General features: G+C 38.5%; 1 protein-coding gene across 18 annotated transcripts in view; it reads left to right on the top strand.

Annotated features, from left to right (window-relative positions):
• Positions 1-15093, top strand: part of RIMS1 (regulating synaptic membrane exocytosis 1) — a 443920-nt gene that overhangs the window by 217158 nt on the left and 211669 nt on the right. For all 18 annotated transcript variants that reach the window (XM_068281486.1, XM_068281464.1, XM_068281474.1 and 15 more), the window contains 3 exons: positions 9353-9506; positions 11388-11513; positions 13785-13847. In XM_068281486.1, coding sequence (XP_068137587.1) covers positions 9353-9506; positions 11388-11513; positions 13785-13847 — 343 coding nt within the window. The remainder of the gene's footprint in view (positions 1-9352; positions 9507-11387; positions 11514-13784; positions 13848-15093) is intronic.

Here is a 15093-nt window from a genome sequence, read left to right on the forward strand (position 1 = left end):
GCCACTTTCACAGTGCGACATTAAAATGTTAGAAAATGTTTTAACGTGGACTAACGCACAGCAATATTAAGTCTGTGCAACATTCACAGTGCACACGTTGCATTGTGTGTAACGTGTAGCAATATTTAGAAAGTGCTGCATGCTGTGCGTTTAGCAATAAATCTGCTGCGTTGCGTGTGTTGCACAGGCTCAGTAATGTTTTTTTTTATGTAACGCATGCGCCGTTTTTGTTCCATCACTGTGCGACGAAAACGGCGCACCACACGCAGGGCTAAAGAATGTACTATAACGTCCAAGTTATAGTCTTTCAATGCGTTGCATTAGGGGCACGTTATGCGACCTTAACGTCGCATCAAACGCACCGTCCCACTGTGAAAGAGGCCTTAATGTCTAAATACTTTTTAACTTATGCCTGAGCATAATGTCTGTTAGCTGTCCATGTTAGTTATGGCCTTCTGACTTAATAATGGTGAGTTTTCCAGGTAGTGGTAAAATCCACAATTGCAAATAAAAAAATATATATAACACATCTCATTTAGCCATCTATATTCTTTTATTACTTATTTATTAATATTTTGCAGATGTTAGACTCAAGAGAGAAATATAGGGGAGGTCAATAACCTGGTAATAAAGGGAACAACATTCCAACAAGAAAATTGCAGTAAAGTGGTTCTCGCACTATATTGTAAAGTTTATGTGAAGTTCCTGTGAACTTGAGGATAAAGAATTGTAAATTGTTATACAGCTCTTAAAATTCATTTTTTTGTAAATGGAGTTATGGTTCAAAAAAAGGTGTGTATTTTCTATGTAGCACAATTAGTTAAATATTTAAATATTTAGGCCTCTTTCACAGTAGGACGTTGCGGTTTGATGCAACGTTAAAGTCGCAACGCAAATTACAACGCAATGCCCCAAAAAAGTCTCAACGCAACTTAATGCTCCATTATGGTCGCATACAGTAGAGCATACAGGCAATGAATAGTATGTTTCCAAGTCATTACTGATCACTACAGTCCAATGCAGCCAATGACGTGTAGAACGCACAGCATGCAGCACTTTCTAATAACGCTACACGTTACACACAAACGCAACGTGTGCACTGTGAATGTCGCACAGACTTAGTATTGCTGTGCGTAGGTCTGCGTTGAAACATTTTCTAACCTGCAACTTTAATGTCGCACTGTGAAAGAGGCCTTCATATGGAAGTGAAAATTTCTGAGGAATTTCACTGAAAGAGAATAATGGAATACAGCTAGTTGTGCTTCAGAACATATTTTTTAAAAAGACATCCCAAGTTTAGGTACACTTTAACTTTTTTCAGTGGAGTTAGAATTTCTGGAAGAATCCAGTAAACTGGGCGGGATGCACACCTGAAAAATTGGGCGCCAACATAACCCATAATGTAATTACCAGCTATGGCGGTGCATTGCTTTTAAATGTACGCTTTCTGGACTTTAAATAGCTATATTAACAAAATATTTTTAAAGCCCTAGTTTAAAGTTTGTACAGCATCTGCACTGTATTTTATATTATTAATGCGTAACAAATAATCCAAAAACCTGCTGCGAAATAAGAACTAGTCACCCCCTGATACTTATGTCAATGCAGGCAATTCGGTTCAGACACAGGAAGGTGAAAATAGAAAGTGAACAATAACAATCTGCAGTGAGGAGACCAATTCTGCAATGAGTATTTTTCATTTACTTTATTGCAAACATTACATTTTCCTTAAATAAACATTTCTGTGCGCTAAAAGTGTCAAATACAGTTTTAATAAATGCATTCAGAAAGGGAACAGGAAATGGGTCTTTAATCTCATCACAGATAAAATTTCTGTGTGATGCACGTTATGAAGACCGTTAGAAATGTGTTTTGATGGCATACATGTACTACAGAGAGATCATTGGATAAGTTTGTGTTGAATTTCTAAGACCACTGGATTCTAGTTAATGTACTGTGGATAAATCTTTTATTTGCAAAATATTTTCACTAAACTCTGTAATATGCTTTATTAAGTTGCATAAAATTGGAAGAATGTGTTTGATAGATATGTTTATGTATGGTTATGTATGGTTACATGGATTCTCCGAAATGTGTGTATTTTTTGGTAAGACCTTCACAGCATAAGAAAATAAATTACTTAATTCCAGGACTGACAATGCCTTACATTGACCCTTTAAACCTACTTTAGCATTTGTATGGAGAAATACCATAATAGTAATACTCTTTTCTGGTGAACACAAAAGTGGTTGCTGGATTTTTATAGCTTTCTTGGATTTATAGATGCAAGATCTCACCATCATTTTCTCTTGAAGCTTCAGGCCTCTCAAGGCTGTCCGCTCCATAGCTAATCTACCTGATAGAATGAAAAGAAAATTCAGCCTGGCAGGCCTGAAGCAACAAAAAAAATGTTGGTAGATATTCTCTCCGGGGTCCTGGTAAGATATTAGTAGCAATGTTTTCAGTTTTAACTACGGTATGTTTTATGTAAAAATAGTTAAATATATATTATATGTGGTGATGTGTAATGCTGCATCTGTAGGCTCCAAATCTTGTAATTTTTTAGTACTGGATTCCAAGTAGCAGTGAGAGCTTAATGGGCGGAAGCACTTACATTTTCCCTGGTGGTTGTGGCATAGAGAACAGTGGAGGGTGGTGTCTCTTCCCCCACTTACCTTTCCAGCGACCATTCTTGTTCTCCACCATTGAGCTTTTTCTTTCTTTTTTTTTTTTTTTTACAAAAAAAAAAAGTTTTACTAAAACAGAAAACAGAGCAATGTAAATCACAGTACACCAATGTGTAAGCAGAAAATCTAAATTTACAATAGACCACTTAGTCATAACTAAATTAAAGCATAAGATAGTATACTTATACTTGCAAAATGACAAGTAGAAAACGCATAAACATGAGGCTGCAGAGGTAGACCAACAACTGTGGTGATGAGATTATTTGCATATCTCCAGTCCAGTGAATCATATATCAGATAATATAGATCCTAGCCCATATGAGGCTAATTCTACATAAAACTATTAAAGTGAGCAACCTACCCCTCCTACAGAGAACACCCCTTAACTACATCTAAATGGAGTGCTCGAAACATGTCAGAGCAGTGGATCCATCCCACCACTCCCGGGAACAATGCAGAACAATCGCTCCAGCCATATGGGTATTTAGGTATAGCAAATGGACAAAGCGTATATGTGCAGCTAGAGACCAGGCCCTGAACACAAAGAAGGGCAAAGCAGAGTTCCAGAAATCTCCCATCTCCCCTCTGTGTCTCAGGAGTCCCTTCATGGGATAGTAACAATTTAACTTGAGGCCATTAGAGCAGCGTAATGCTCAGTGTCTTTAAAATCAACCCACTGTGCCCAAGTGATAGTAAACTTACCATATGTATCCTTTCCAACTTCACGGCTCTTAGCTATACCATAGCAAAGATAAAATCAACCTTCGCCAGCCATTCCTTCATAGAAGGCACCTTCACTAATTCCCACCTTTGGGGGACCAGCACCTTAGCTGCATTGAGGAGATGTAGCTGCAGGGAATTTTTATATGTTCTAATTGACATATCATGGTGGTGGAGGAGCATGGCCAACTTGTTCAGCGGCACAGAAAAAGGGGATATCTTGATAGACCACTTATGAACCTGTTTCCAGAAAACGGCGATATTTGGGCAGTCCCACCAAATATATTCATAGGTGGCTGGAATATGATTACAACGCCAGCAATTAGCTGGGTAATTAGGTAAGATTTTATGTAAAGCCTCTGGAGTCTTATGCCACCTAGTCAAAATTTTGTAGATAGCTTCTTGGATGGAGGAATTTACTGGGCATCTGTGCGTTAATATGAAAATATTTTCCCAGTCCACTTCCCCAGTTTCACCATCAACCATCTTTAACCACTTAAAGTGGAATGAAACCCAGCATTTCTTCTTTGCTCTAAAATATTATTTACATCATATTATATACTACCACCATTTTTTTTTACTAGAACAGCATTCAATTAGTTAAACACAGGAGTTACAAGCTCAGTGCAGAGAAAGCTGGACGCATCCGAACTGGAGATAATGTTATCTTGTGTTTACTTAAAGTGAACCTAAAGCCACAGAAAAAAAATTAGATGAACTCACCTGGGGCTTCCCTCAGCCCCCTGCAGCCGATCAGTGCCCTCGCAGCTCTGCTCTGATGCGCCTGGACCCGCCTGCGAACACTTCCGGTTTCGCCGTCACCGGCCGACAGGCATGGGAACGCGAGTGATTGTTCGCGTTCCCAGCCTGTATATCGCCCCCTATGCTGCTATTGCAGCCCTAGCTGTCGCTTAGGGCACATATCCATCGCTGGGCACAGTGTTCTCTCTCTTCCTCTCTTCTACCTCACTCGCGTCTACCCCCTTCAGAGATGGTCCGGCTCCTGATGTCACATGACGTCGGGAGCGGAAGTTAGAGTGCGAGTGGAGGAGAAGCGAGGAGAACAGAGCAGACTGCTCCCAGCGGTGGATGTGGTAACGGACAGCTGCAGCGGCGGGGAGAGCGGGCAGTATGGAGGCAAACATCGCACCTTCCACAGCCTCTATCTTCCATCTACCACGCATCCCCTTGTGTTGATACCAGCGTCTCTCCTGTGATGATGTCATCACAGGAGACGCTGGTATCAGCGCATGGGATGCCTGGGAGAGGAAGTAGATGGAAGATAGGTGAGATGTTTGCCTCCATGCCCGCTCTCCCCACCGCTGCAGCCAATACATGGGGGCAACTGTACTGGCTACCTTCCTATACTGGGGGCAACTATACGTGGCTGCCTATCAATGCTGGGGCATCTATACTGACTACTTACGTATGCTAGGGGCAACTATACTGGCTACTTTCCTATATTGGGGGCAACTATACCTGGCTGCCTATCAATGCTGGGGCATCTATACTGGCTACCTACCTATGCTAGGGGCAACTATACTGGCTACCTACCTATGCTAGGGGCAACTATACTGGCTGCCTTCCAATACTGGGGACAACTATACCTGGCTGCCTACCTATGCTGGGGGCAACTATACTGGCTACCTACCTATACTGGGGGCAACTATACCTTGCTACATACACTGGATGCACCTACCTGCCTAGTCTATACTGGGGGGAACAATACTGGCTACCTATACTGGAGGCACATACCTGGCTGGCTTACATATAATTACATATAGACTTATACTTGAATAATTGAAAAAATCCACCTTGTGAGGGTCAAATTTGGGGGGTCGACTTGTATCCGAGTATATACGGTAGGTTGAAGCCACAGTGGTAGCCTTGTCTTTTTTTAGAAAGGGGGTCATTTCCTTACAGATTGTGCAAGACAATGACAGCTGTGTATAAGGATGAAGCCCCATCTTAAGGAATAGTGAAACACTAGCTTAGACATTTTAGAGGTTGTAGGACAGTGGTTGAATCTGAGCCTTTTTCTAAGTTAACCCCATTCAACCACTGGTGACAACACAGTCAGAAGAGTGAGGTTGTTAAATCTATAAATAGTATAGTTCTCCAAAAAGCTGGTCAAAAACAGAAGACAACAGTTGTTGAACCTGTGTATAAAAATGTGGATGGGACTTTCTCACATTTAATCTCTCAGGTTTAAAGCTGGATACATTACTTTGACTTTGAAAGTTAAAAGCAGTCAGGGCCCGTTTGCACTAGAGCGAATCTGCATGCGTTTTCTGCATGCAGATTCGCATAGCCATTAATAGTCAATGGGCCTGTTTCCACTTAAACTGAGCGTTTTACTGTGCCAGAAAAATCTGAATTTGCACACCACAAGGCTAGTGTGCGATTCACATGTGATGTAATTAATAGGAAATTCGCATGCGTTTTTGCTATACGAATTTTAATGCAAATTCGCATACATTTTTGTGTAAAATCATTGTAAAAGCACACAGAACTGATATGGTTAAAATCGTATACCTACAAAGATACACGAAAACACATGTGAATTCACATGAAAATTTGCATACAAACACATGCGAATTCACATCCGCATGCAAATTCGTTTATGCATTTTCCGCAAAGAAATTGCACCATACTAGTGGAAACGTAGCCTTACTGAAATGGTGGCATGATGGTTCACCACCTGCTAAGAAGGCAAAGGACTAAGCATCAGCACAAAAGGTCCTACTAACAGTATTTTGTAATCAGGAAGCGTTATAATGACTGATTACCTGCCAAAAGATGGTACAATTACAGGTGCCTATTAGCCAATTTACTCACAAAAGAAAATCAAACTAAGTAGGTGTGGCATGCTACAAAAAGTTATGAAACTGCTTCAAGACAGTGCCCCAGCTAACAATTCTGAAGTTCCAAAAAAGAATAGCTACTTGTGGAAATACTGCCCCATCCAGCGTACCCACCTAGTATTGCACCATCAGTGACTCGGCTCATCACCTCACTGGTACCCTCAAGCAAACATTAACCACTTCAGCCCGCAGGTGTTTTCACCTACAGGACAAAGACAATTTCCCCCTGTCAGCTCCCTTTCCATTAATTCGCCAATAATTTTATCACTACTTATCATACCTATATGATCTATATCTTGGTTTTTTTTTGCCAAAAAAGGTTCTGCAGTGGATAAAATCCACACATTTTATTTACCCATTTGTCCCGGTTATTGCAACGTTCAAAATAGTTCCCTAGTACAATGTATGGCGCAAATATTTTATTTAGAAATAAAGGTGCATTTTTTCAGTTTTGTGTCCATCACTAATTACAAGCCCATATAGGCTAAAGGTAATAAGGTATATAGTAATATACTTTCACAACATACATATTAAAAAGTTTAGTCCCTAAGGTAACGATTTATGTTTGTTTTTTCAACTGTAATTTTTTAAAAAAAAAAACATTTAAACGTGTGTTTTATTTTTTTAGTGAATGGGCAGGGTGGGGAGTCAATCAGTTTTTATTTAGTGTGTGTTGTTTTTTTCTCCATTTCTACTTTGATTTTACTTTTTGGCCACTAGGTGGCGCTGAGCACTCTCCTGGATGATCTTTTTTTTACATTTCGGTTCATGAATCAAATACCTCCTGATTTGAAGGCATCTTGATTCATTTGCAGGGAATCATTTGCCTCAGGGGAACACTCGTTCCTCTTCAGCAATCAATCCCCTGTAATAGCGAAGGGGAGCGGGCCGCCTGCACGCAGATACGCGTGCACAAGGGCAGCAACACTGCTGGACAGATATATCCGTTCAGATTCCTTTTCACAAACAGACCATCAGGGGGCGCTGTATGACTGATATTGTGGTGAAACTCCTCCCACAAGAAACTCTGAGGACCATGGTACTCCTGGCAGTTTCCTGTCTGTGAACCTTGTTTCATTGTGGGAAATGGCTGTTTACAGCTATTTCCAAATGCCTAAAAAGCATGCAGCAGCTACATCACCTGCCGCCAACAGTAAAAATGTCACCATGTTATAAATGTAAATCATGGTTTTAAAATGTTTTACAATGGGCAAACACTGACTAAATCATTTATACATAATTATTGTAAAAATGAAGCACTTTTTACTGTATATTACATTATTTTCACTGGAGTTCCTCTTTAAGTGGTTAAAGTGTACCTGAGGAGATATGTGACATGATGAGATAAAATATGTTTTTGCACAGTACAACACATATTAATAACCAGGCTATTTTACTTGTTTTATTTTGCTGCCTGAAAGCGTTAATTTCTAGGCATTGAAGTGACAGTTTCTGTCTTGTTGGTACCTTGTCAGCAATATATTAATCACTGATATGCAAATTACAGCAATAAATGTTTCCAAAATCAGAATAATTTATTTCGCCAAGTTCCTGGAATTGGTTTTGGCTCATTTCATGGCAGAAAACTTCTGAGGGCAGGGAGAGATAAAATACATGGACTATTGACATTTTTCTAACTCTGGGACACTTAATAAGCTGCCACTGATTAGAGACCGTAAAACATTCAACCTACTTTGTAAATGTTTAAATATAAAATAAAACCATGAGATATCTAAAGGTCATTTTTAGGAGTAGAAGGATAAATATAATTGTTTTTCTCATTAGTTTGTTTTCACCTCCGGTTCACTTTAAACCAATTCAATACTCTCCTAAGATGCTCTCCAATCCAAAGCTCTTCTATAGAAAGGTGGGAACAAGGAGGGGTTGACTTGTATTATGCTCATTGGGATGAAGCCTTGAAGGCTGTAAAGTTGGTGTTGCCCCGTCTACATGACAGTATAATCCAACCGTACATACTCCATCAAACATATCTCACACCATTATAACTAAGGACATTTTTGGATGCATAGTCTTTGGCTGTCCCAGGGAAAGCCCAATTTCTCTAGAACTTTAAACATAACAATTAGGTATAATGCCAGAAGAAGACATTCCAGGGTAAAAAAAAAAATCTATATCTGAGACTGTTTGCCATCATAATAGGAATCATGCATAGTGGGATTAAAAAGAAATACAAATATGGTACAAATGGCTAAATAAATGAACCCCCTGAATACTGCCACTCTGTCCACTTTGGTGATACTCCAGTTTTACCTTTCTTCCATACAAATGTCTGATACTTTGATAATAGATGGTCCCTGGTCCTTCTGCTATAATCTACAATGTCCTGACACATCTATAGCTTCTAAAATAATCCTAAAAAAATGGAATGGAACTTCTACATTTACTTGATGTACACACCTTTCTATCTCTCTCTCTCTCATGATTCATAAAGGCAAATGCATTGTGGGACTTGTAGTTCCTTAACAGCTGGAGAGCCAAGTTTGTAGATCACTGCAGTAAACAATAGGAACCAATAAGAAACCACCATCCTGAACTGTCATCAATTTACATTTTACGCTGTTACTGAATTTGCTTGATAATGTGTTTTTGCCTTGCCTATGGGATCTCATTGTTGGCCTTATGTTGAACATAAGAAAATATGTCATTCTATTATATGTTTGGCAATTGCTATAACATGGCAGAACTAGAAATTACTCTTATTTTTCATGTACTTTGTTTTCATGTGGGAATATTTGCATGTGAATTGCCACACTATTATTATTTTAGTTTATATTTTAAAACAAGCCTTTTTCAAATGAATCATGTTTTCATGCTTATTTGAACATTTTAGCTTGATTATAGCAATTAACAGAAATATGTTCACTAATGTATGCTTTGTATAGCTGTAATTCCATGTATTGTATTCATTAATTCAATACATATTATTTATATGTACTATCAAAAGCGCATGGTTTCAGAGCCTTTATTCTTCAAATTGTGCAAATATGTTCTTCTACTCTTCTTCTACTTTATTTTAAGAACATTTTATTTTTTTTCACACACAAATTTTTCCATTATTAGGTTCACGGTCTAATGCTAGACAAAGCAGATCCACAACATTAACAGTGCCAGAACAACAAAGAGTGGCCCATCACCGCTCACGTTCTGTATCTCCCCACCGTGTTGACGATCAGGGCAGGACCCGCTCACGTTTACCAAATGTGCCATTACAGAGGTAAGACATGTTCCTGAGGGTTCTTATCCATTTCTACATCATTCAATAATAATCATGAAAAAGAGAAAACTACATCCCAAAGGGTTGTCATCTCACCACTGCTTTACCAATGGGGTATAGTTTGCAAAAAAAAAAACAATTTATTTTAAAAAAGTGTCCAACAATTTCTTCAGTAGTGACTTGGTGTGCAAACAAATATGTTTTAATAATTTTAACAAATTAGTGTGATGCACCAGTCCATTTTGGGCATCTACTAGCACTTTTTCAAGCACAAACTGTATACAGTAGTCCCGGTTACCCAGAACTCAACTAACCAGCAGTCTCATCCAACTAGCACAAATCTCTGGCAGTACTCACATTGGTGAAAGCCAACTTCTTAGGCTATTTATGAGCTCTGACGTTCCACGGTTCCCCCAAGATTAATATACCTTCACTGTATTTTAACATGTAATACAAAGTTCATGTTATGTATATAGAGAGGGGTATAGTACTGTATTAGCAAGGCCTATTTTAAACATTGAGTCTCAAGCAACCAGAAAGCACACTTATCCTGCACCAACCAATCCCCAACAGTGCCAGATGACAGAGACTACTTTAATTTGTATAAATGGAACCATCAATAGTATAGATTCTTTCAGATTGAAATGAATGTTAGAGATAAATAGATACCTAGCCAGTACAATCCCAGAGCAAATGATCCTGCCACTATACCAAGACCATCCTCAGGAGGACATGAAGAAAAGAGGCTGCTGCTGCTAGATCCTGGGGAAGTGAGTAATACTAGAGCGCACTCTGCAAACAGCCATCCCTCCAGTATTCACCAGTGTAGCTTAGGGTTACCGCTTATTGCTTTTAAAAGTAACCCTGACACAAACTCGGGAATTCAGGAAATCTAAATTATAACCAAGGAGGTTAATAATTTAGAATTGGAGCTTTGTAGTAAATCTACAGTGACTGAAAAAAATATTTTAAATGACTAAAAAATATTTTTTGTGACTACTTTATACTGTAAACATCATGCTGATGGAGGGTGCTGGTGTAAAAGATGTGACAAGACTGCAGTTTCAGTGACAGGCTGCAGTGTGCCAACTCTGCCTAAGGAGAATATGAAAACCATATGAAAATTTGTACAATCTCTTGCCTCATTATCCTCTGCAAACAGATTTGTCATGGCTGCGTCTGTCACTGAAGCTCAATCATTTCTTATCTTCGACGATGAGTTTAACTCCATCCAATGTGGAGATGATTGGGGGGTAGAGTGGGTGTCATGGAGCTCCATTTCTATGGATTTGTACATATTTACAGAAGAGCCCTGGTGTAGATTGGCTGCAGAAATGTTTTTGTAATTACTCCATCTTCACAAAGGGCTCTGCAGATGTCAAGTGTAAAGATTATAGAGAACAAAATTTGTAGCTTGACATACAGTACTTGCTGGCAGCAGTAAGTCCAGGTGGGAGGCTGTATGTCAGAGACAGGGCTATGGATTTGGTACAAAAATACTCCGAAACCACTGACTCCAACTCCAGGTACCCAAAATTGCTTCGACCCCTCCACTCTGAGTCCGACTCCACAGCCCTGGTCAGAGAACTTAGAGCCCCAGACAGAGCCCCTCCATAACCAATGTCATTCATGCTTTTTTAGATTCTCTGCCTGTACAAAGAGGTCAGAGCATGGTTGGTCACAAGGGGCAGGCTGGAGGTACTTGGATCCAGCTGCTTTTCAGCAAACTGCTGGGATCATTGGACCACTGCTGCTACCAAATATGTGAGACTGCATATTGTGCAGCTCTGTTTGTGTTTACATTTTCAGGCCACTGCATGGTAAATGTATTGTGTGCTTTTAGTTCTGATTGTGTGTCTTTTTTATGATGGCTACTTTCAGGAGTCTGGATGAAATTCATCAAATGAGACGATCACGGTCTCCAACTAGACACCATGATGCCTCCCGCAGTCCAGTTACTCATAGGTCAAGGGACTCGGACAGTCAGTATTTATCTGATCAAGATAGGTATGTGTGCATGCCATTGCATGTCAATGTGCCTACAGACACTAAATGGTAGTTGAACATGGAGGCATAGTTATACTTCTAAAGAACTTTCCTTTATATTGTCCAAATGATCATATGGAGAGTGACAGGAGGGATACATTTCTCGATCTGGCTTATCTCAAGGGAAAAATGAAAAGTGAACTACTACTTGGCCACATGTTTTTCCTGCCAAGCTGATTTGATAAAAAGTTCACCGTAGAGGGAGGACATGGGATGGCACCAGAATTTTTGTTCTTTACCACAAACAATCAAACTGTGTGACAGTAATCTGTCTTTCAGTCATCAGCTTTACAGAATATGTCAATAAGAGCAAATCTTGAAAGATCCAGTTTGTGTCATCACAGTATAATTTGTGCCATGGACTAAATACTGATGCTGTAACATTTCTGAACACTTAAAATTTGCTATATCTTTATACTGTATAGATACAATCTGACCTAAAACATAATCTGATTTTAAAGGAAACCTGAACTGGATTTAAATATCTACTATTGTACTTATCTGGGCATCTTCCAGCCCCCCATAGTAGTAGTAGTAGTAGTAGTAGATGTCCCTCTGCATCTCTCTGGACCCCCTCTGTTCTCCTGCTGGCAATCTGTGCATGCACAATTCATTCTTTCAAGAATCGTGCATGTGCAGGACTGTTGCAAGTTGTTTCATTTAAAATTTATTGTAATAATATACAGAAAAAAAATTAGAAAATGTCTCTACACAAATATTTATGGACCTAACTGTATCTGCATGTGGCAAAAGTAACTGAATTGTGCTCTCAGTATTTGGTGCGAGTCCCACTAGGTACACACCATACAATTTCCTGTTACATTTTCTCTTAGATTTACCTGCCAGATAGCTTTTTTCCATGTTGTAGGTACATCTAACAGAAGAATCTAACAGAAAATTGTATGGTGTGTACCTAGCAGGCAATAACTGTTGATCAGTCCTGCACAAGCAAATCGACTTTGATGAGTTTTAGTCTATTCCTCCATACAGCTTTAGCCCTAGGATGTTGGTGGGTTTCCTCAAATAAACCATTTACTTTAGGTCTAATCGGATTAAATTCTGGACTTTGACATGACCATTCACGTAGAAAGATTTATATGTTAAGGATTATTATTTTTTTGTTGGACCCCTTGTCTCTTGAGAATTAATTCATGGAAAGTTCCTTCACATTTTTTTTTAGAATTATCTGATATAGTGGAGAATTCACTTTTACATCAATGATGGCAAGCCAACTAGGCTCAGAATCATTATCAAAACAGTCCCAAATAAGAGCACTTCCAATACCATGTTTAACAGATGGGATAAGGTTCTTATGCTAAAATGCAGTATTTTTCTTTCTCCAAATATAATGCTCCTAATGTGAGTAAAACAATTCTATTTTGCCTTCACCTATCCACAAAATATTTTTTCAGCATCCTCCTGGTTTGTTTACATGATCTTAAGCAAATTGTTCATGTCCAGCAATATTTTTTGGGGAGAACAGTGGCTTTTTCCTTGCAACCGTGCCATACACCATTGCTTTTCGGTGTTTTGCTGATGGTGGACTCAGTAACATCAACATTTGCAAATGTAAGATAGCCCTTCAGTTGCTTAGAAGTCAACCTTTGTTTCTTTGTAGCCTATTACATGCCTTGCTGTTGGAGCCATCTTTGATTGTTGACTATTTCTGAATAGGGTATCAATGATCTTGAATTTTCTCGGTACACAATTTATTGATTATTGGTGGCTACACAGTTAGAGATGGTCTTGTAACCTTTTCCAGCTAGGCATCAGCAACTATTTTTCTGAGATCCTGATTTGTTTAAGTCATGATACACATCTAGATGTATTTCTCTACTCACTCGCACTAATTGACTTTCCATTGATGGAAAACACCATATTTGATTTCACCTTAAGATTATATGATATTCCTAAAGATTTACTTACATTTGCCAAACGCAGATCTGTTATCTTTTTTTTTTAATCCGTAAATAAGTGACCAAATATAATTGTTGTTTAATTTGTTGTACCAGGTTTTATAAATCTACTTTTGGAACATTTTCTTCTTAGAAGTCATCTGCTCTCCATTTTACCTGCGTTAGTTATAAGAGGTGATAACGAAGTGCTCTAAATCTCAGTCTCTCTCCAGTTTTGAAGTATTTTTTTAATAAAGCAAAACACTTCTTACCTATTTACTTTCACCTAGAATCGTCTTTACATTTCTCAATGAATGACTTGCTTTGTTTTTGGCAGTGAGCTTCTTATGCTGCCCAGGGCAAAACGTGGACGGAGTGCTGAGTGCCTACATACTATCAGGTATTGTGAACTTACCATTTGTTGATCATACATTCAATGCAATGTCAGCTTGAGTTAAAGAAATGTGCTTAGGAATAATTAACAAAATATTTGCTGTTTCCCAACAAAATATGCGTGATATTTCCCCTCACAACATGCATGATTAAAGTCAGCGTGTACCTAAAGGCATAGGGCAGATAGGTGGCCAGGACACGGTCAGAGTAGGGAAATAATGTTTATCAGTTGTGTGATAGGATGTGTTCGTTAGTTGTGCATTAGTGCTGTTTTTTTTTCCAGCCCAGTCCAGCAGAAAATAATGATGTTTTTATTATTATAAGTTATCAGAGACTGGTCAATTTTCTCAAGCATCTTCTACATAAGTTATATATTCCAGCATGCTTCCTTGTGGTAAACTTTGTATCGTAACCGCATGATCAGGTTCCCTGCTCTGTTGATACATGATTTGTTGGATGCCTGGTTATATGTCCACTTCTCTGCAACATTAAAGGCCTTCTCTGGCTTACTACCAGCAAGCCTCTGCTGTCTAACTATCATGTCTGGTCTCTGACTATAAAGAGAAATCTCATTTACACACATTGTAATAAGCTGAGAAACTCCTTTATATTGTGTAAGGCAAATTACAATTCATCTCTGAGCTCCTTTCCTAAAAGCTATAAATTAACCGGACAGCTTACCAAATACATCTTTAAAGTGTCAGTGTACTTAAACTTAAGTGCACTTGAAATGACTTAAACTGGGGCCATAACCAATAATAATAGTATGTTTATTTATATATTATTTATTCATATGTTTATTATTTATTTTACTGTTTTATAAGTTAAGGGAACCCCAATGACAGTATGTACAATATAAGTTGTTACATCAAACACATGCCATAAAATAAAAGATGTTTCACTGTGCTCATACGGATAGTAAATAAGCTACAATGCACTGATCCACATTTGATAAATCTACTTCAGTTGTAAAATGACTCTGCACTCATTATCATCCCTTTTCTGAAGTACTTATAACATATACTATTTCATAGTATATGCAAGTGTAATTTACCGATTTTGTACTACGAACAAAGCAATGTCAAGCTCGTATTTAAACACAGATTCAAGATGTTAAATCAGAATTGTAAACACATTGTGTTGTTGAACATCATTTTAAGTCACTGTAAGCATATTTAAGTACTTAATAAGTATACTAACACTTAGCATGCAATATGGCTAAGCTTGTGGCTTCATATCACCTGAAAACTGAG

This window comes from Hyperolius riggenbachi, chromosome 4, assembly GCF_040937935.1.
Source record: "Hyperolius riggenbachi isolate aHypRig1 chromosome 4, aHypRig1.pri, whole genome shotgun sequence".
NCBI classification, from domain to species: Eukaryota; Metazoa; Chordata; class Amphibia; order Anura; family Hyperoliidae; genus Hyperolius; species Hyperolius riggenbachi.